At 40.5% G+C, this 23,478-nt stretch overlaps 1 protein-coding gene across 1 annotated transcript in view; it reads left to right on the plus strand.

The window, feature by feature from the left end:
- The window catches only part of itfg1 (integrin alpha FG-GAP repeat containing 1), a 159,464-nt gene extending 136,278 nt beyond the window's left edge, over positions 1–23,186 (plus strand). The window contains exons 15-18 of the mRNA XM_085436741.1: positions 3,162–3,286; positions 9,955–10,037; positions 10,855–10,972; positions 22,059–23,186. Coding sequence (XP_085292867.1) covers positions 3,162–3,286; positions 9,955–10,037; positions 10,855–10,972; positions 22,059–22,118 — 386 coding nt within the window. The 3' untranslated portion in view covers positions 22,119–23,186. The remainder of the gene's footprint in view (positions 1–3,161; positions 3,287–9,954; positions 10,038–10,854; positions 10,973–22,058) is intronic.
- Positions 23,187–23,478: the final 292 nt, after the last annotated feature.

A 23,478-nucleotide genomic window follows, 5' to 3' on the forward strand; every position in this document is an offset into this window, starting at 1 on the left:
AATCCCCTCAAAAATCCCCTTTTGTTCAGCACCATGGCTCTGAGGTTCTGTGTGAAGCAATGAAGTGGGGGTTTTTTCACAACTGCAGGATAGAGAACAGAGAAGAATTAGTCTGCCAATAAATTATTGGTTGTCAACTATTAAAAAAAAATAACCCTAAAGGCTATTTAATTGTTTAGATTAAAGACAGAAGTGGTTAACAAGAGTTCCGACCTGTCAAGTTAAGCAGCAAAAACTCTAAGTTTACTTGGTTAATCCCCCCACTGTGTTATCCTCACACCCTTGTCCCACATTCACCAGTTTTGTTCCCACACATTTATGTGTGGGTACAAAAGTAGCAATTGACAAGAATTTTTATTTATTTTTTTTAATTCAAATCATTCAGATTCTTACTCAGAGATGCCGTTTCTGTTGTTGTTGAGGTTTTTGTTGCCCCAGTTTCTGTAGATATCAACAAAGGTACTCTATCTTGAAACACCATCATTCTGATTTTGATCAATCAGGACTTGGGGTCGCTATAAGCGTCGTTGCTATTTATTTCTCCTTTTACATCCTCAACTTTTCTTTGTAGTTGCCAGAAAAACTACTTTTGGTAAACTTGGATTTTGTGTTTGTCCACATGTTTTAAATGTAATGCACATGTAAATTTAACCAGCTGGGGTAGGATGAAAAGTCTCAGAATCGCCAACATAGTCATGATCCATTGTCTTACAGTCTGTAGTATATTATAGTCAATTTTTGCCAGTCTGTTTGATGGTTTTTGAGCTATTTCAGGCTGGATCAAGTGGTCAACTGAATGACCCATTGAAAAACATTTTTATCCCTGGTATGATGATGTTGCTATGTGTAAAAAGCATTTATAAATCAAATTTTATTGCAGAAGTACACAGCTTTCCACTCTACTGATCTGGTGAATTCCCCTAACACACACACAAATGCACGCACATGCGCGCACACCTCAGTAAATGTCAGACACCCCAGGATTCAGCTTCAATGTCTCATAAAAGCTCTGTCTTTGTACTTCAGGTAAGTGTCCAGCTCCTCCTGGAAACAGCCAATATTTTTGACCATCCATCGTCTGTCTCTCTCCATGTGCAGTGTGTGATTAAGGCAATTACACTGCCTCTTCAGAAAACCGCATCCCGGTGCTAAAAAGCTGTGAAAATAAAATGCATAGACCAATAACAAGCGAGAGAAATTTAGGCATAAATAGACACGGCTGAAAAGCTTTCTTTGATTGAAGATGGCAAAAGTCAATGGTGTTCATTGAGCTTCCATGCTAACTGGAGCCACAGAGTGGACATTAGAGCATCAAGGACAGGCTTTCATTGCACTAAAACCATATAGTAGCTACTAGATACTTTCACCCGCTGGCTGGTCAATTTGTACCCCTGCAGTGTTCCTGAGGTAAAAAGCCAGCTTTATTTGTGCAGCAAGGAACAGCTTTTAAGAAGAGAAATATTTAGCTGCAGTCAGGTGGACTGACAGGACCTTACTGCAGGTGGCCAAAATGAACCGGACAAACTGAGGTTGGGCATAGATTAAAGAAAATAAAGAGAGAAGCATAGCTATTGTGCTTCTCTTGGCCTGCAATACGCAGTCCATCCACATTAGTTCTGATCACTGGCTGCCTCAAGGCTTTCTCTTTCTCTTCTTCCATCTTTCTCTCTCTCCCCTTCCCTCTCTTTGTTTACCACATAGAGGTTGATTTATGTCGGCTGCACTTGGCAGAGTTGGGTGGCGTGGGCGAGATACAGCAGCTGAAGGGGAGAGAGAGAGAGAGAGAGAGAGAGAGAGAGAGAGAGAGAGAGAGAGAGAGAGAGAAAGGCCAAATCAGAGTGATGTATCAAGAGAGAGGAATGGAGAGATGAGCAGAAAGGAGGAAACACAATAGTGAGGATTGGATGAGAATATTAAGTGAGTGGGGAGAGATTACAGGAGGGAGGTTGGGTGAAGAGACAGAGAGAGGTGTTGCACTGGCCTCAGGTGTCTCTCTGATTTGTATCTTTTATGACGCTGCTTCATGTCAGAACACAAGGTCTCATGCTGCAGTCCCTCTGGCTCAGTCGCTTTGGTTGTGTATTTCCTTCTCATTCCTCTTATTATGGTTACTCGTACGTATTCATGTTGTCATCAACAGTCGTGCTCAGGATAGGTTTGGTTGGAGCACATGGTTTTACATTATATGAGCCCAGTGATGAAGTCTAAGTTGTTGATTTAATGTTCTTTATATCGTTCCTGGAATCTACAGCACTTTGTTGTTTCTAAATGTACGAAAAACAAATTTGACTTGACTTCAGATGTTACACTGTGTCTCATTCCCACCCATCCCAGACCAACACCTTGTAATGATCTTGGATACAGAATCGTTTTGAGGTTTCCTACTTTGTCAGACACCAAGATGTTGGCGGAAATGGAACCTTTTGGTGTCGCGAGTCGATCGGGCTTGTTCTGGTACTTGTACGCTTAAATTTGGGGAGTTTGGAGGCCGAATCAACTCCTTTGTCTTGCCTCTTGTCATTCCTGCACAGTTTTTGTGGTGTTTTAAGGTGCAGTGTCCTTCTTAGGGATGCTGCTAACATTTGGGCAGTGTCACTGGAAGGGAGGGGCTTGTGGTCTGGCAGTATTAAGATGGATGGCGTGTTTGAAAGTAACTTCTAAAGTACATGAATTCCAAAGCCTAAGACTTAAAAAGCCCAACAGAAGATTCCTTTGTATCAAGAATGTTCACTAATTTCTGTTTATATTTTCTGCACTGCTTATAGTTGCTTATAATAATGCTCTTTAAAGACTTTTTGCTGCACTCTTTTTGCACATTGTTGAATCTCATAGATTACTGAATTATGATATAGCTTTTTTTCCCCAAGTATTTTCATGATAAATTTCAGACTTGACCAGCCAGAAGTACAAAGTTGTACTGGCAAGTGTACCAAATTTCATTCTCTCGAGTGCTTTCCAAAGAATTAATTAATGCAAAAATGTTAACTGTGGTGGCAGTAGAGTCATAATGATTCAGCATCTGGAGACCGCACATGCTTGCTTGTACATTCAAGGGCAATACATGCATATTTTAATGTATATTCTGACTTGGTTTTAGTGTTTGCTGAAAAGAATACCTCATTGATGGCAAACTTGTCTTTTCTTTGTCTTCCCTCCTGTAGCTGGTCAGCTAAGCCAGTCAGCTTATTTCTCCCTCCAGCTGCCCTACACTGTACTGGGGCTCGGACGCAGCGCCAACTTCCTGGATCACCTTTTCGTCGGCATCCCCCGGCAGCCTGGAGAGACGGTGAGGAAATTTTACCGAGATAACTGCCAGTACTTCTGCTGCAGGGTTCATGGTCTCACAGAATGTCTGAGGAAGATTCCTTTACAGAGCTTATGTCACAGCAAATAGCAAAAGGAAGGAAAGTTGTGCAAAAAAATGAGCCTTTTACAACCCCAGGTGCAAAGTGATTTAAAATACAACACTTGTAGTCAAATGCCAGATTAAGTCATTTCTGAGCAGCTTAACGTGTCCTGAATTTAACAGTGTACGGCATGCCTGACTAAGACATTGAATGTCTCTGTAATGAGCCTCGGAATCGTGGTTTTAAAAACAAGAAAATCTTCCAAGAAAATATCAAATGATGGATGAATTAATGGAGGGAGCAATTGAAGCACTTTTTGTAAGTCATAAGCGGAGAGCAAAAAAGTTGTTTTTCTCCAACTGCTCCAGCATTTTTCATGATGATGCTTGATGTAGCACATTTCTTCCAGGGATTGTGAGATTAGTTTGAAAGGTGTTTCGTGAAGGTTCAGTAGAGGGATTTCCCTCCACATACTTTCTTATCAAATTAGAAAGTGAGGTAAACAGAGACTACAGTATCTCCCTAATCTTGCAAAGGCATTTAATGCTTGGTTGAGATTTTTCTTTAATTAAAGCAGTAGTTTATGCAAGGAACTATTTTATACCTTGTTTGCCAAATGACATAAACACAACTGTTTGCTTGCTGTTGACGTTAGTTCATAAATATAGAAAGAGAGACGTTAGTCTGTACATTTTATAGCTTTTATGCTTGAAATATAAAAATAAAATATAAAAATGAATTATCATGCATCTTAGCTTTAAAAAAAAAACTATGACATCTTCACAATCTCACAGTTACTACTTTTTTTCTCTCCAAGTTTTACTGGAAGTCTTTGGTTTGATTTATGTATAATTCACCTAAACACAGGCCAGCAGTTTTATTTTTGTAGGGATTTTCACATTTTATTTACCTCTGCAGAGGCGTGATTGCGCAGTAGAATCTAGGTGAAAGAAAATCAGATTTCCCTGCCCATTTAATGACTAAAAAGTAAATAAAGGTTGAGAGAATTATGTGACACAGATTGATGCTTTACGGAAGCTAGATTACACAGCTCCTTTTTAATGTATGGGATGATTGATGACATCAACAGAGGAATTAATAAAGGTGTAGCGAGCTTCCCACTGAAATAGAAATGCTAATGGCTTCCTTTTTTACTACTTCTACACATCTTTGCTGAGCAACCAGCTAAATGACTGTTTATGAATGACTCTGAATCAACCACATATGTGATTCCTGTCATATGGCAACAGATCAGTATAGTAATAATAAAAAATTGGTTTTATTTTATGGTTTTTATCTATTCTTTGTCTATATTTCTACTCTTCACTACCTCTAATCTCATCTCTCTTCAGTTCAGCTCTCTCCGCCTTCGTCTCCGTCTCTCTTTTTCTCTCTGTAACGTAGCACTGTCACTCTGAATATTAGGCACGACAGGGCCCCTTTTCCCTCCTGTGTGGTACCAAGGTTTTCGTTGAACAGCTGATTAGAATTGCAGATGGCTCAGTCCGCTAGTCAGACAGCATAGGGCACCGGGAACACTCATCACAAACAAACTGCGTTATTGTCCTCTTTCCACACCCTCCTTTTTCCCATGCAAAGGAATGCAATCCTTTTTCCCTCATTTTTCCTCCTCTCTTGTCCCTTTTACAGTGTGAATTAATTAATGCCTAAAGATGTGCGCTATTATGCAGAGTAGTTTTTTCTTTGGTGCCCAGAGGGACTGGGGAGTGGAGTACCTCCATTGAATCTACCTGTAATGAGAAAAGAGGCGAAGGTTTAGAAATCTGATCGTTACGCCACCCTGCACAGTCGGCTTATTTAGCTCTTTCTGTTTGCCAGCTCTCTTGATTTGCTTGTCTCTCATTTTTGTTTTGTTTCAATCTTTATTTCTGTCCTGTTTTCTTCCTGTCTCCCCTGCTGTGCCCTTTACACTTTCTCCAGCACAAAGAGAGTTTCTGCCCGCTGGTTCGCAGAAGGCGATGTTTTGTAGAATCTTAGTGGATATCTTCTTCCCTCTGTCCAATCAGTCCTCTCATTTATTCACCCCTCCTCATCTTTCTCTGTGAGTCTCAGTCCTCCTGTTCACTTATCTTCCACCCAGGGGATTCCCTTTGCTGTTCAAAGTGGTTTACTTCACTAATCAGTCCCCTACTTGTCACTCTCACTCTCTCTCTGTCTTCCTCATCCTCTAACTCTGTATCTATCTCTCTCACTCTCCATAGTGTGCCAGTTTTCCTGGCTTTGAACCAGAGTATCTCTCGTTCTCTCTGAAGACTTAGGAACACTTTTCTCTTCCAAACAGCCAGATCGGATCTGCTCCCAGGCAGCGGTAGTGGAGGCTGACTCGTCTCCAGCTCTGCTCCCCCGCCAGTTGCCGCACCAACGGCAGTGCTTTCCAAGAGCTAAGCGACAATGGCTGGCGGCTAGAATGTGCTTGTTATGTAAAAAGCAATGCCGTTGCTGTACGCTTATTCAAAATAGCAAGATGTAGTTCCTTCCAATTGATGAAGAAAGGAGTCACAATTAAAGAGCAGTGGCACTTACAGATTCTGCCAAACGTAGAACTGGAATTCTTTCCTCTGAACTGCGAGTATAGTTACAGCCTTTAAATCATTTATATATTGCCCCCTTCTCCTATTTATACCACTGCGCTCTTAACCCATTATGAGCCAGAGAACAACCCCAGTTGCCTGAGCAGGCTCTTAAAGCAGAATAATATGGATAAGAACGCTAGCAGACACAGACGACTACACTGGGCTTTTCCAGAAACCTAAGCCCTGTTTTATAAAGATGCTAAATACGGCCTGTGTCAGTCTCATGTCAGATGTCACCACTAGTTGCTGAGCCCTAAGGCAGCAAACAACTAAAAATGAAACTGAAACTTATGCAGAGTCAAGCTGCTGTCAAACAGTTCTCCAAGCAAATGTTTGTAAACTCTGCAGTTATGTTAAGTCTGTCTTAACCGTCTCAGAACTTTAGATATTCCCCAATATAAAAGATTTCTTTTTTTTCCTCTTGCAAAGTAGCCTCATTTATTCACTTTGCAAGGCATAATTAACTCGTGTGGTAAACGGGTTGCCCCTTCTCGTGCCAAAGTATTCATGTGCAAGACACTGAACTTGTTCTGGCAAGGACACAGTGGAAAGTGGTTTGCAGAAAGTTAAAAGGCACTCTGTAATTGCAGATCTTTTAGAGAAGCGATTTCCTCGTTCAAATCCAAGTCATAGCCTGATGTTTCTAGGCTAAAACCAGGCTTCCTTTCTCCTACTCTTTGAGCTAACAAGGTAAAAATGATTGCAGTATTTAGTAATTAGGGATGTTTGTGGCGTGATGAGGTTTTGCCACCTTTTTAGTATACAATCAAATATACAATATGGTTTCTTGCTGTAAAAGCAAAATCATTTTTTCTTTGTAAATTTGTTGGGTTTTTTTCTTGTACATATGTCTCATTACCTTTGTCTTAATTAAAAAAAGAAATCTAATCTGCTTTCATGCATAACTATGAGGTTCAATATATTCATCATACTGTTTTAACTTTTGCTTATTTTCATGATACCTGCATGTAACGGCCCTGCTTAACCTTTCAGGCTTTCATTTTTACATTTAAATTTTGAATCAGGCAATGTGGCTAAATGCTTTAAAATCATAGTAAAGTGTAAGTTATCTGCTCCAGTCTACAAATGTAGGCAGAAAAAAGGCTAAAAAAAAAAAAAAGAATTGGACAGTATGTCCCATTTGTCCTCATTATCGCCACTGTGGTGTCCTTTTGTAAGACCTGTACCCCTACCTGTACAGGGAAGCTGTTCAGTGACCAGCAGGTCAGATAAGATAAGATAAGATAAGATAACCTTTATTAGTCCCACACGTGGGAAATTTGTTTTGTCACAGCAGGAAGTGGACAGTGCAAAAGTTATGACGCAAAAATTAGAATACAATAAGAATAAATACAGTACACAGCTGTACAGAATAGAATAAAATAATATACTATATACAGTAGAATAAAATAGAATAAAAATATACAATAAGATAAAAATAGAATACGAATGCTATATACAACTGAGTAAAAATACAACGATGCCAGAAAAGATTATTGCACTTAGTGTTATTGCACATGTGTGGATGTGTGTGTTTGTTCAGTTAAAGTCTTTGTTGTGGAGTCTGACAGCAGTGGGGAGGAAAGACCTGCGAAATCTCTCCGTCCCACACCGTGGGTGCCGCAGTCTCCCACTGAAGGAGCTGCTCAGTGCTGTCACAGTCTGCTGCATGGGGTGGGAGACGTTGTCCAACAGGGATGACAGCTTAGCCGCCATTCTCCTGTCACTCACCACCTCCACTGGGTCCAGAGGGCATCCTAGAACAGAGCTGGCCCTTCGGATCACCCTGTTCAGTCTCTTCCTGTCCCCAGCAGAGATGCTGCCGCCCCAGCAGACCACACCATAAAAGATAGCAGAAGCCACAACAGAGTCATAGAAGGTCTTCAGGAGTGGGCCCTCCACCCCAAACGACCTGAGTCTCCGCAGCAGGTACAGCCTGCTCTGCCCTTTCCTGTAGAGGGCGTCTGAGTTATGAGTCCAGTCCAGTCTGTTGTTCAGATGAACACCAAGGTACCTGTAGCTGTCCACAGCCTCAATGTCCATACCCTGGATGTTCAGTGGTTGCAGTGGAGAATGCTTGTGCCTGCGGAAGTCTACCACCAGCTCCTTGGTTTTACTGGCGTTGATCTGGAGGTAGTTCAGCTGGCACCAGTCCACAAAGTCTTGAGTCAGTCCTCTGTACTCCTTGTCGTCCCCATCAGTGATGAGGCCGACTATTGCAGAGTCATCAGAGAACTTCTGCAGGAAGCACTGGGTGGAATTGTGGGAGAAGTCTGCAGTGTAGATGGTGAAGAGGAACGGAGCCAGAACCGTTCCCTGTGGGGCCCCCGTACTGCAGACGACCCTGTCCGACACACAGCCCTGAGTCCTCACATACTGTGGTCGGTCGGTGAGGTAGTCCAAAATCCAGGTAGTGAGGTGATGGTCCACTCCAGAGTTCTCCAGCTTGTCCTTCAGAACCGAGGGAAGAATAGTGTTGAAGGCACTGGAGAAATCAAAGAACATGATTCTCACAGTGCTTCCAGCGGTCTCCAGGTGAGCGAGGGAACGATGTAGGAGGTGAATGACGGCATCATCCGCGCCAATGCCAGGCTGGTAGGCAAACTGAAGTGGGTCCAGTGATGAGCTTGTTAGGCGCCGAAGCTGAGCCAGGACCAACCGCTCCAAGGTCTTCATCAGGTGGGATGTCAGAGCCACCGGCCTGTAGCTGTTGAGGTCCTTGGGGCGTGAAGTCTTTGGCACTGGTACAACACAGGAGGTTTTCCAGAGCTGTGGGACTCTTCCCAACCTCAGGCTCAGGTTGAAGAGGTGCTCCATCACCCCACACAGTTGGTCCGCGCAGGACCTGACGACCCTCGAGCTGATGCCATCTGGACCCGCTGCCTTCTTGCCATTAATCCTCCTCAGTTCCCTCCTAACCTGGGTGGTTGAGAGAGACAGGCTGGAGCCTTGTGTTGATTGTGGTTGCACTGAGCAGCTTCTACACAAGAAAAGTACTTTAGTATATTCAGAGTGTTCCTGCAAACAAGAGCTTTTGACACTAAAACATCTCAAACTAAAATAAGCTTTAAGATGAGCCTGAGGGATCTGTCTGTCAAACACTGTCTTTCCCTCGCCTACACAGAAATGAGTCGAGATCTAATCAGGAAATATAAAGCAAAACTCTTATTTGGGTAAACTAGGAATGTATCATAATTTAAAAGCAGTATCCCTGCCACTGTGGACACTCAGTGTTAATATAATCACTGTTGATATAATACCAAACAAAGAAACCAGTAAACATGAGCATTCAAGTTGTAAATGAAACACAGGAGACAAGACATCATTAACATAAAATACTTTTGTTTTTCCAGAATTTGCTAAATTGAAGTGGTAATATTCAAAAACACTACTTATCTTACTTAATAGTAATTCTGAATCTCTAACTTGTAAATTTTCAAGCTGCAGTCTTCAGATGTGATGTAGTGAGTCATTACTGGACTGGAGATTTTTGTCAAAATAATTGACTTCAGTTAGAATTTTGTATGTACTTTTAATGTGTGTTCTAACTTTCAACTCCCATAAATCCAGTCTTCAAAGCAGACCTTTCTGCTGCTGCGATGTGATGCGTTACATGATGAAAAGACCATGTGAATTTCATCAAGACGGAGACTGACTTCTCCAGATGGCTGCGCTCGCACACAAACTGCCACAGAAATCCTTTATCATACATGCAAATACACCCGGCCATATGTACCACACTCACAATAAAGAAAAAAAAGGGTTTTATTCACCATAGCCTGGGTAATTTATTTCAAGTAGTAGGTTATCTATGTCTGAAACACACGGCTTAAAATAGCAAGTCCACAGTAGCTAAGAATGAGACCCATTACTCTGCCTCGAAGGGCTTAACATACATATTGTGTCGGTGTGTGCATATCTTAAAGCAGTCTGCTTGTATTGCACATATGGTTGCTATAATGTATTACTGTGAATAAAGATAATCAGTTAATGTGTTTTTCTTCTCTTTTCAGGAGATAAGGAACAAGGAGTGGACGGCCATCATTCCCAACTCTCAACTTATTGTCATGCCTTTCCCACATGATACACCTCGCAGGTACATAAACGCTTACACCTCTAGATATAATACAATATAGACGGGTCACAAATGGCTGCTTTCCTTGTTCACAGTCATATAATTTGCTCAGAGAACCTGTTAACATTTGTTACTATGGACACTATTCAACACTTTTAACCGCCTCGCCTGATGTCATTTGCTGGCATATTCGAGTTAATGTTACCCTCAGCTCGCTCCAGACAGCGTCTCTGTGGTATATCTTCACAAAACAATACCCAGAAGTGAGAAAACATGCTCACGCACACACGCTATTACCTCGCAGCATGTGTCCTCATGTTATCATGACGCTATTCACATGTAGCTGAAAACCCAGGAGGAGCTCCAGATGGCTAGTCATCGCAGACAAACAATGACACACATGCACTTTCCTCGATAGGCTCATAACACTTGCATGTTTGCCAACGCACACATACCTACATATACACCACAAGTGAAATCAGACTAACTGACTGTTTATATGAAAACAGGCGCCTTGGTAGTCTTTTCACACAAAGTACAAGCTAACAGATTGCAAGATGTATCATGATGAAGATAAAGTTAATACATCAAAGTGGCTGGATTTCTGGAAATACATAAAAGTTCTTAGAAACTAGAGAGAGCGCAGTCTTTCATTCTGTTCAGCTGTATGACCAGAAAGTGAAAGAGTTGTTCGTTTATTTATTTTAACATAACACAGTCTCTGCTAATGTCCAGCATTTTGGTAATTGCATTGTTTTTCTGTCAGATGGCAAAACATAAAACAGCATATGGCAATCTTTCTTTGTCTCTCTTCCTCCCTCTCTCTCCCTCTTCTTAGTTGGAGCGCTAAATTGTACCTTACTCCCAGCAACAGCGTGTTGCTGACGGCCATCGCACTGATCGGCGTGTGTGTCTTCATCCTTGTTATTATTGGGATCCTTCATTGGCAAGAGAAGGTCAGAACACACACACACACACACAGACACAGAGTAGCGTGTTGTAGTTAATGTTGGCCTCTTCCTGGTGATTTACTGCTTCAGAGTGTGAGTGTGTGTATGTGTGTGTGAGATAGAGAGAGAGAGAGAGAGAGCAGATTGGTCACAACCAGCAGCAGATGGGTCTCACTGTCCCTGTCCTGTAGTCCTCTCGCCTCCCACCAAGACACACATACACACTCTTTCTCTCGCTCTACCTCTCTCTCTCTCGTTCTCGGGGTCACAACCTGGAAGGACGTTCAGCTGTAATTGCCTTCTTCTGTCCTTTCAGCACGGCAGATCTGCTGTTCATTACCGCCATAAATGTGCTCTCCAGGGAGTCAATGCATGTTTTCATGTTTTTGGTTTTGTTTTTTTCTTCACCTCCTCCGGTGAAGAAAAAAAAAACTGTTTTCTTTTTCTTTTTTTTTCTTTTTTTTTTTAATGGAGGCACACACACACACATCACAGTCTCAGAAAAATGTATCCCATCATAGCAGGGTTGATGACACTCAGAGACAAACACAAATTATCGCAAATGTTCTCTTTTTTTCTGGATTGTTTCCTTTTTCATCCACACACACACACACAGTCTGCTGGGCTGAGCAGTGCAGTAAGTTGTTGGCATCTTCTCCAAACCATCTGCCGTGAGACCATGTGCACTTAATGTGTTCCTGTGTGTGTGTTTGTGTGTGTGTGCGCGTCTTCACTCAGGTTGACATGCAGCATGGTTACACACACAGAAGGGCTCTAATTGCCCTCTTTTTTAGAAACGTGGGTGTGTGTGCATCAGCTTCATCTGAGCTGATGCGAAATTCAAAAAGATAAAAATAAATAAATAAGCATGGCTGGTGCCCAAACTACGTACACAAGATACATCTAGCAGGCTCAGGTGGATGGGAGGAGTGATGAGTGTGTGGATGAAAGCTATGTTGCAAGAGCAGGAAATGGGGAATGCAATTAAGAAAATGGTTATTTCACTCTTAAAGGTTATTTACGATTCTGTTTATACACAAGCTACTTAAACGTGCTTGGGTGCAGCCCTTCAAAAAAAAAGCAGAAATGCTTAGCTCAACATGAATCGTACTGTACATACGTCAAATGCTGATTGGTTGAAAGTTGGACAGTATAGTATTGACATTAGTTTTTGGAACAACAGGTTGGAGTTTGAATCCCAGTTAGCACATACACCCAGTAAAGCTAGATGTTAACCATGTCTACATCTGGTACCAATCGAACTCCTTCAGTTCACATGCTGACGTATCCTTGGACACGGTACTGAACTCCAAGTTGCCCCTGATGCATCCATCAGACTGTGTCAATGCCAGAAAGCACTTAGGCGTAGATAAAAGCATATGAATGTTTGTGTGGATGAGACTTAAGTAAGAAACCGCTTTGAGTGCTCAACTGAGTAGAAAGGCTATATGAGTACCCGTCCATTTACCAAACATCAAAGATAAAAGAACAGCATGAAAAGCTCAGACAGTGGCTACGTTGGACACTTTTACACACATTTCACTTCAGTTCTGTTATGTTCAGTCCCAGTGTGTACTGTTGTTGAGTAGCCCACAGATTCAACTCAGTTCTGTCTTGTTCTCACAGAAAGAAGGAAGGAAGCGGTTGTCAGTCATAAACCAACAATATATTTGGCTTTGAACACTGTGGTGTCCATAGGCTGACTAGTCACAGTAATCAAAAATGTCTCACTACCCCCCACTGTACCCCTAATAAGAGTAATAGTTACTAGTTCCAGAAAGGTTTTTGGCCTTTTTGACTACTCGTTTCAGAGTTCTCATTTCCGCAGCATGCAGTTCAGTAACATTTTCTTAATGGTTTAATAATATGGTGGTATATCATATAGTACTTGCAAACTCATGATAGGCTTTGATTAGATAGATTAGAAGCAGCACAGGAATATATTATTCAAATGCACCGAAATATGTAACATCGCACTCATCATCATTTCAATTCAGAACAAAACACTGCACCACATTGGTGAGGCATCCAACATTCACAATGCATATGAAAACTCATTTGATTCAGATTACTAAGTGCATTATCAGGTTTCCACTGTGCATAATCCTGAGCTTCCACTGTGCATGCAGCAGAACTTCAGGTTCAGTGATTGAAGTTCTTATTGAAATGCTCCTTGGGAGTCACAGTTGAATTAAGCCGTGTTTGCACTTGACTAGTACTACCTGGGGAACTCTGTGCAGTTGGAATATTTGCAGAGGTAGTCTGTGATGTTTATCCCATGCAAATCTGCCAAGGCTGCAATTTGAAAAGTAGAAATTCCAATTATCTACCATGTTACACCAAATACAAAAGTGCTGTGAAAAAATTATCCTTTGCAGTTGTTTGTTTTCTTTTTACTTTTCTGTTACCTCTGTACCGCCCAAGAATTATGAAGGTTGTGTTTAGAAACATTTTGGGTGCAAATTCAGGAGGCTAGAGTGTCTGTACAGCTTAGAGACAAATTCACAGAAAGGGCAACTTAAATCTATCTAAAGAGCAAAATCCCAAAGTATAATGAAATGGTTGACATGCAGGGCAGCATGCTTAAGGAACATTTCACCATCTTTCTTTAAAATGTAGCAGGCTATTAGTAGTAAGTTAACATTAGGTCTGTAGCAAGCAGCCAGATGCCTTCTAATCAATATTCGCCATTATATGAGAGTAATATCAGTGGATTCCAATAAAACTCAGATCTACCCAGTTCAAATGTGCCACTCTAAACACAGACATGAGTGGGTAATTTTTAACTTGCACAAGATTTTTAATATGACTTATCTTTGTTTAGCTACACTTTTACAGTTGTCATTTATACCATTGAAAACATGGATTTGTTTTTTTACTTCTAGAAAGGTGAAATAACACTTTTCACTTTGCAACATTTATTTTTACATACATCTGCACATAACAGTTTCCTGCCATAAATCAAACTGCAGCTGTCTCTAATTTAACTGGTGAACAGTGTTTTAAACCCACAGCGTTCTTCTGTCCCTAAAGCTAAACAGCATTGACTCTATCTGAGGACGATCTCCAGTGTCTTGTCGGTATATACCCTTCAGGTTGTTCAGGTTGACACAATTTAAAGATAAATTTGATTTGAATTGGACTATATGTCTGGCCTTGATAACTTGAAGACACACAGCTGAACTGACTGGCTAATGTGGTGTAACCTCCTTCACCACCCAGAGAATTAACACTGAAGGTAAATCACATATAAAAGCTGCTAACATTCTTTCTTATATCTCATCTTCTCCCATCTCCTTTATGCGGGGCATCCGCTAAGGTCAAGGCGAGACGGCTGATTGACATTTGGCATTTCTGTGTGTTTGCACCGCCGCCTCTGGTATTTGCTCTTCTAATAACAAAGTCAGGCAGAGGGCAGAAGCATGAGGGCAAAGACACGTTGCCCAGCCTAACCAGCTAACAGGGCTTTTACACAAATTCTGTGAACTTCTGTTCAATGCAATATTAGCTAGGGATATGAAGAAGTCCATATGACTATATTCCAGAAAGTAGAAGAAACAAGTATTTAAAGGCACCTGTTAAACCATTTTGAACCCCATATTTTTATTCTTGGACTTTGTTAGAGTCGATCTGCATGATTCACAGCTCGTGTGGCTCAAATATGGGAGGTATGTCTCATCTTACATATATGGTATCTCACTATGGTTCAGCCTATTGGTTTGTCTGAAATAGCTGTCCTCTTCCTTTAAAGCCAATTTTATTGCAATTGGCTGCCCGTAGCAAGCAGAAGATTTTCTGACCAGATTGGTAAGTCTTTTGTGCACAAAGCCAGCGAGCTATGTGTTTGAGATTACCTTATTAGTGATATCCTATCTCATGCACAGAGCTAAGAGTAGAGCAACTGCCTGAAACAGAGCTTTTTGAGTGTTCGTCTCCCAGGGATTAGGTTCACATACACTGACCTCATTATTTGAAACTTCGGCCATGTTTAATGCAAGAATCAACCTTTGCAACAGTATATAAATGACACAAGTTGAGGAAAGGTCCCCTTTAAACAAATTGTGGGAAAGAAAAAACCAATGAAGCAGAATTTAATCAATCTCATCATCATGCAGGCCAGACTTAATTAGCTGACATTAAAGCCCTGTGAGACTTCAGTATGCATCACTGTAGTTTTCCACCTGGTTTGGGACACAGACCAGCCCACTGTGTCAGAAAACCCTTTAGATGGACACAAATCAATGCTCTGCTGCTTAATGATGATTCAAGCCTCAGGATGACTATTGGTAGTATCCCCAGGACAGTCAATTAAACCAGGCCTGGACAGCAGCACAGCCCAGTGGATTGGTTATCCAAAGGAAAGAACATCAAATCAATCTGCTCCCTAAAAACATGTTGCTTTTTTTTAAAAAAAAGAGTAAAAAAAAGAACACAGCATCAATCAATATGAGATGCTGCAGTCTTTGAAGATAGATGAAGGCTTTATTACAAACCAAAACTGACAGGATTAAAAAAAAAAGATTGAATAAATGTGTTTCTGCTCGTCTTTTGGATGAAGCAAATTAGTCAACATCAGGGACGCACTGGCTTACCCACAAAAGAGGACATGCGTCTCAAAAAATCTTTCTAATGTAGTGACTGGGTTTAGTCGTTTTGTTATGCTAAAACATGAACGGCTCTGCCGTAACATTTAAGCAACGTTTAAATGTTTGGAAAGGGAAAAAAAGATCTGACAGTATTTTAACTTGTTGCCTGTTCACCCACAGAACAAAGTCATTGACTGACTACACAATCAGCAGTCCACATAACATAGAATTGTTGTTATTCATTTGTCTTCAACTGTGCCAAATCACAAACTTTAAAGATGTACATTTCACCCCTTTAAACCTGTGCCTCATCACGTCTTGATTATAAAAACAGACCAAAACCTTTACTCTTAGAGTGATAAATGAGATAATAATATGGACACTACCAGAGTAGCTTTGTATGATTCAAAATAATCCTTCTGTATTTTACAGTGGTGTTTCCCTCCTTCCTGGTTTCCTATTTTTTGCATGTTTGTTACACTTAAATGTTTCAGATCATCAAACAAATTCAAATATTAGATAAAGATGACACAAGTAATCAGTTTCTAAATTGAGCTGTTTAATATTAAGTGGAAAAAAATCCAAACCTATATGGTAATGTGTGAAAAAGTGATTTCCCCCCTAAACCTAATAACTGGTTGGGCCACCCTTAGCAGCAGCAACTGCAATCAAGCGTTTTCAATAACTGACAACGAGTCTTTACAGCACTGTGGAGGAGTTTTATCCCATTCATCTTTGCAAAATTGTTTTTCAACCATATTAAAAGGTTTTCAAGCATGAACTGCCTTTTTAAAGTCATGCCACAGCATCTCAATCGGATTCAGGTCAGTTCTTTGACTAGGCCACTCCAAATCCTTCTTTTTTTCTTTTCTTTTTTTTTGTTAAACCATTCAGAGGTGGACTTGCTGGTGTCTTTTGGATCATTGTCCTGCTGCAGAACCCAAGTGCGCGTTAGCTTAAGCTCACATTGTCCTTCAGGATATTTTGGTAGACAGCAGAATTCAGGGTTCCATTTACCACAGCAAGTCTTTCTGATCCTGAGGCAGCACAACAGCCCCAGACAATCACACTACTACCACCATATTTTACAGATGGGATGATGTTCCCTTTCTAAAAATGCTGCGTTACTTTTACACCAGATGTAATGGGACAAACTTTGTCAGTCAGATTCTACTTAAGTGATTTCTTGATTGAGAACAGGTGTGGCGGTAATTAGACTTGGGTGTGGCTAGAGAAATTGAACTCTAGCCACATTGAGCTTTCCAAAGATGTGATAGCAAACAATCACTTTTTCACACAGGGCCATGTAGGTTTGGATTTTTTCCCCCTTGATAATAGATAATTTAGAAACTGCATTTTGTTTTTACTTGCGTTATCTTTGTCTAATATTTAATTTTTTGATGATCATTCAGTGTGACAAAAGTACAAAAAATAGGAAATCAGGAGGGGGCAAACACTTTTTTACACCACTGTATATCTTGTTGGTTCTACCCATTAGTTTACCATCTCTGACACCAGCTGTTTTGGCTCCTCTTCCTTAAGGCCACCCTTCTTTTAATGCAATTTTCTTCAGTTTGAATGATGTCACTGACATCATACAGACAAAAATAGAAAAGAATTCCTGAAACTGGGTGATTAGATCAGTCTGTCACCTCAGCTGTTGACTCACAGGGTTTACTTGTTACAAGCACTGACCTCATTATTTAAAACTTTGACCTTGTCCCCTTCAGATTCAACTAAAAAGCATAGAGTAGGTATAATTAGGTCCACTTGGGCCAACACGACATTTAAAGAACTGGATCATGGATTTATGACACATTTACAAGTGTGGCTTAAAGCAGATAAGACATATGTAAGCTGTTTGTCGCAGCAGTTATTTCTCTTGGTAATCAACAGACCCCGTACTGTTTCCAGAGATGTAAGGGAAATCCTCATTCTGTGCATAAATACATAGTTGAGCCAAAGCTTACACGAGGCTTCAGCAGTGTGAGGTTGTCCACATCGATGAGGATCTTCTGCATATTTTTAGCACAAAATTTCCTCCCTTTGTGCGACTGTCCCTTCACTGCAGCTCAGCTAGGAAATGCCCGCAGAAATGAAAATCTTGTACTTAAAAAATACCCACTTGATCAGGTTTTTTATTCCTGATTACTTACACTGGCTTTGTGTTGGGAGAAACATGGCCAGTAGGAATGGCAGGAATGATTACACCAACAATTACACCGATATAAAACATCTAAACAAAAGAATACTTTGATTCCAAATGGCTCCCAAAGTGACATAAATGGTTCATTTATAGATTTGACTGTTCTGTACAGAGACTAGTTTTACATAAGGAGGGTTGAGGACTGATGTTGGGAATTAGTCTGCAAATTTTAAACAAGGAGATTAGGGTTGTGTCCTGGGTATAGCTTTTTTTACTTCAATATTATTTTATTTGTAGGTTCTTGGTTTGATTATAGGGACCAAAAATGTATGTTTAGGTGATTGAACAAATCACTGATTTTGTTCAAATAAACCCCGGAATATCAGACACTTGTTACTGTTACGGCCTTGATCAATAGAATAATGGATTCTAACTCATCCGTGGCCATTTTCACATGTGAATAATCATTTTACAGTAGTTTCACACACATTTGCACTACTGGAAATACTCTGTGTGGTTTTAGTCACCGAAGCTGTCTGGGTAGAGCTTGCAGAAGACCACGTTGTCTGACATCATACAGACTTTTTAATGAGGGAGCTAAATGTTTTAAAGACCAGCTAATGTCCAATCTGACTTTGTCTCACATCTGCGTTCACACCTGCACTTCTTCCAGGTGATGTCTCAAAAATTTAAAAGCTGTTATCTATGTGTGAAAACGGCTTAAACGGCAGGGTCGACCCCAGATCCTTTCTGTTAAGCTCAGACATTTTGCATGTCATTTTTCACACGGCTGCAAGAGCTCACTCTGCATAATGGTTGTTTTAACCTGCAACGTCCACCTGGTGAGGAAAGCATCAACTTGGTGTATTCTGGAAGGTGCAGCTTATAAATAATTTAGTTAATACCCTCACAGTCCTTTTTAAGAAAGATAGAATTGCATGTATTACAAGTACGCAGGAACTACTTCTTCATTAAATTTAGCATTTGAGAAGAAATCGCGGTCTTTTCAGGTTGTTGGTAGTGAACAGTCATTAAGTTGGGACAAAGTGGTTCTGACACACTTACAAATTCAACAGTAAGGGTGGAAAAAGTGTCTTTAGTTTTATTTTGGCGAAAAACGTTTTACACTTTCCTTTGAAGTCTACAGGGGGTTGAGTTTGACACCTGAAAGAGAGATGTAGGGTGGAGTATCACTTCAGCTCTGACTTTTGATACCACAGTTGCAAATGTTCACACATCCCCATGGCCTCCTCCTTCTTGTCTTCAAAAAGAACTGTACATTATCCCTACTCCTGCACTGCGGGGATGAACACAGTCTGGACATGTTGAAATTACAAAATTGCTTTCATGGGCTCTCACATCATAACATGTTCTTGTTCTGTTTGAGACGATGTTAGGTGCCGGTTCAAAGAAGTAAACAGAAAACATGAGAAATTGCTGCTGTTGGCTGAAATTTTGTTGTTGTTTTTTTCATCAGCACACCAGGAGTATTAGAGTAGAAGCAGGTGACTTGAGCGGGGCCCTCAGGGAGGAGGTGTTGTTGGGAGAGGGTGGTGGACTTTGCTGCTGCACGTCTGTCAGCTTGTTCACAGCTTAGTTCGTACACCACTGCCTGCAGCCATCACACCTGCCTGTCTGTCCCACTGCCCAGATGATGATAATAGACTGTTGGCTATGAATGCACACATATTATCCTTAAAAGCCTTTTCACATTGACGGGAGGACAGAAACTCTGTGTGTTTGTGTGATGTTTGAATTTGATTAATCATTGGAGCAAACATTACATTTTTACCTGTTGTGATGTAATTGAATATTAACCTCCTAACAAAAAGTCTAATTTGTGCATCACTTATTAACAGATTTGAACATTAGACCACAAACCTCCAAAAGTTGATTCTGTTCATCTGGAGGTAACGTTTTCAGTGGGAAAACCACTGAAAACGTTACCTCCAGATGAACAGAATTTACTTTTGGAGATTTACTTACTGGGGTGATTGAGCATGCATCAAGACATTAGACCACAAAGTTAACCAGAATGTTTTAGTTTGATCATTTTCTCCTAACACATTTTTAACTAATCAACTGGTAAATGTAAATAAAGTACAAATTTTCCAGTTAAGCAATCTGTCCAAGAATAAATGGTAGTAGGTTCGTCCTATTCAGCACTGCTTTCAGATCTGAGTGCGTTCAGTTGGGCTTGGTTCAGGTTCTCTGACCGATGCACTGCAGATTGCAAATCAAGATTTTAGCTGTTTCTGGTTTAGAAGTAATACAGTGTCCTCACATTCAACAAGCACACAGATGCACAGAGCTTTTGGCTTTTAAGAAAATGTACTTCCGTTTTAGTCACACATTAGTCATCTCACTGCCATCAGTTTTAGTTTGGCTAACGAACAGCATGCTCAGGCTGCAGCTGTCAAGCTTTGATATGTACAGCTTCTGTGATTGCACATGTTGTTCGTGTTTATTGTGAGGTTAGGGGAACAGGCACTGTTTACCTGTTTGTAGTGGAGTATTCAGTGGTTCCCACATACTGTGCCCGTGTAACTTGGCTTTGCAGAAATAATAGCAGGTGATGTCTAAATTATTCTCCACGGCAAATCCAGTAGTTCTTCAGAAAACTCTGTGTTCCTGTTGTTCTGTTTTTCCTTGGTTATTAGAGATGTTATAAAGTACAATTTAAGGCAGGGGTCTTGTATTTATTTGGCTCATGGGCCACCCTCCATTAGCCAAATCAGTAAAAACATTGCATAGTAACCTGTACTTAAAAAAAGCCTCCAGAAATATCTGTTTCTCTGGAAAGGTTGAAGCACAGTACTATGCAAAAGTCTTGAGCTACCCTCCACTTTTATTCTTCGCAAGCTTTCTTGTAATTTCTTCAAATGTCAACTAAAGGTCCAATTCAGCTCTCGGGTGTCAGGTATTTCGTCAATTTCTTTCCCATTTCTTAAGGACATGACTTTCAGGTACTGTTCATTTGCTATAGATGGTTTTCTTAAGCCTGCCACTTCTGTCCTTCACTTGTCCAGTTTCCTCAGATGTTTCAAGGACCCCCTGCACATTCGGAGGTATACCGAGGTTTTCAATATTATCTCAGTGGGAAAAATCATGTGGTTGCAAAACTACTATTATATGTTTGTCAAACTGTTATTTTTGTCACTTCTAATAACATTTGCAACAAATTGTGTGACTGCTGGTAACAAAATACCTAAAAACACAATCTTAACTGAGTTGTCTTTTGTGTGTGGACACAACACAGGTTTGTAAGTTGGTGCCAAAATGATTTGTAGATCAGTGTTAAAGTGTCTTAACAAAAAAAAAAGAAAAGAAAATTCCTCTGAAAATGGTCAGGTACAGGACTCAAGATGATTGAAAAAGCAGCCAGTTGCCAGAAAAAAAAACTCTAAGAAAGAAGTTGAGGAACATAGTGAGTAAAAATCGCCAAAGCTCTGCTAACAACAGTTCCAAACCTCCACTGGTATTAACATCAGCACAAAACCTGCAGTGATTTCCATGGCTGAGCAGCTCCTGTGTTATGTGTAGGTGGAAGCACTTACATAGTGTACAGTAGTATAAATCATACGACATTATGCGAACTCTGTTAGAGCATACAAATCCAAACATTTGATTCAAGAGCAAACAGGGGTTTAAAATAAAAGAGAGACGGAGTAATACAAAACAAAACCCTGAATACTGAAACCAGAAAGCTGTAAGTAACACAGTTATGAGGTTGTTAAACTACAACTCTCACTCATTTGCCTGCATGATATTAATAAACTCAATCCATCCTTTACAGCTTTCATCAGATCTGTCCCTCTGAAGTCTTAAATCAATAAAATCCTGCATCACGTTAGAACTGTCAACTAACATCGGTGTTTTCTCACTCAACCATGTGATGAGTGTTTTTAACTTTCAAATAGCATTATTCTAAATGCCTTTAAGTTCTGATGGCACATTCCCCAAGATTTGAAATAATCAAGCCGATTTTCTTTCTTTTTTTTAAAAATTTTCCCTACCATCTCTGATTGTTAGCCAGTAATTGAAAACCCCACGGGCATTCCCAAAATACACGGTAGTGATTTGCCTTTCTGGTCCCTCTTCCCCTCCAGCACAAGCTCTGTCCCTCCTTAGAAATTAATTTTTGTACATGACAGTGAAAAATCCATTTCAACAGATGATGGAGAACCTAAACTTTCTTTAGAGAAATAAGTGAAGGTCGTCATTGTTTGTTTTGTATACGCTACAAAATCTGATGATGTGTCCTCTTGTATTTATGACTCCAGTGCAAGATAAATGACTGTTTTCCTTTGACCTTAAAAACCTGGCTTTGTGTGTTTCTCTGTGTGTGTGTGTTGTGCAGAAAGCAGATGACCGAGAGAAGCGCCAGGAAGCCCACCGTTTCCATTTTGATGCCATGTGAAGAAACAAAGCTGCATCATGGGAGACCATCCTCTCCCATCCTCCCGCGCATGCCTCTCACCTGACCACCCTTTCCTCTTCACATGTTTTCACTCAGACTCATTTCAAGGGCCAATAAATGGATTCTCGTATACCCCAAAACGTTTCTTTTTGATATTTTTCAGTCCTTGAGTCAGATGTTAAATATTTATGCTCCATTTCATTTATTCATTCCAGTTTTAGAAGTACAGGAGCTGCAACAAGGCCATAGAGACAGACAACGAAATCCTAATGGGAATCACTCTCAAGTTTAAAGCAGTGATTTCTTTGGACCGACTGTCGTTAGGAGTGTGATCGTCAGTGGTGTTATTAGTGTATTTGGATCCTTTTGAAATGCCCAACAAGTAGCTCCAATGATAAAAGCAGTTTCTTTTTGTTTGTTCACTGGGAAGGAAGCACCTTTAACATTGTGTGTATATAAATGTGCATCGTTACTTCAAAGCCACACACGTGTTTCTGTCCATTGTCTTTGCACAGCTGATGAACCTCTTGGGTTTTTTCCTGTGAAATTAAACTGAACTGATTGTATTATATTGATTCAGCCTCACAGCTACAGACAGCAATTGGTGAAAAGTGAACATAATGTGATATAATGATGCTGCAGAACATTTTTATGCTTCCGATCCCACTAAAAATAATGAATGGCCTTCATGTCTGCTGAGTGCAAGTTTGTCTCTTTTGAGTCTGTCCTAAAACGCTGCATCATGGGAGTGCCAAAATAAAGAGCCTGGAGTCTGTAAATGTCTAATTCTGCTGCATCAAAGTCCTGCAAATCATCCGACGCCTGGTTGTCCTGCTGAATAAAGTACAGTTCGCTAGTTTCATGTTTTAATTTCTGTAGAGCTGGGTGGCTCCGGTGTGTTTTATTTATATTCCAAGAATGAGCTCATGGTTTTCCATGTGGTTTGCACTTTTTTTTAACAAATGATTAACTGTGGGTGTATGTAATTTATTTGGCTTGCAAATGAATGTTCAACCTACTAAATGTGTTTACTTACTAAAGTTGAGAATAAAGGTTTCTTCTGCTTAAGTCACATGTTTCTTTCCCTGTTCCACTCCTCTTAAAGCTGTTCATAAAATTATGACCCCAAAGTCATACTTGATCACTTTTAGGAATTTCCCACTGGAGCTCCTTTCCAAGAACATTTTTTTGTTTATTTTCTTGCTGAGAAGCTAGTGGCAAATTTCCACTCAAAATAATCCTCTTTTTATGCTCTCATTATCTGAATTTGTTGCACGGTTAAATTAAACAGCCTTTAATTTTACATGAGACCCTTGAAGGTCCCTTGGAGCACCCCTCTGGGCCTGCACCCCTCTACAGG

This window comes from Copadichromis virginalis, linkage group LG1 (genome assembly GCF_057382275.1).
Source record: "Copadichromis virginalis isolate Kocher_CV1m ecotype Utaka linkage group LG1, C_Virginalis_male_GT1.1, whole genome shotgun sequence".
Classification (NCBI taxonomy): Eukaryota; Metazoa; Chordata; class Actinopteri; order Cichliformes; family Cichlidae; genus Copadichromis; species Copadichromis virginalis.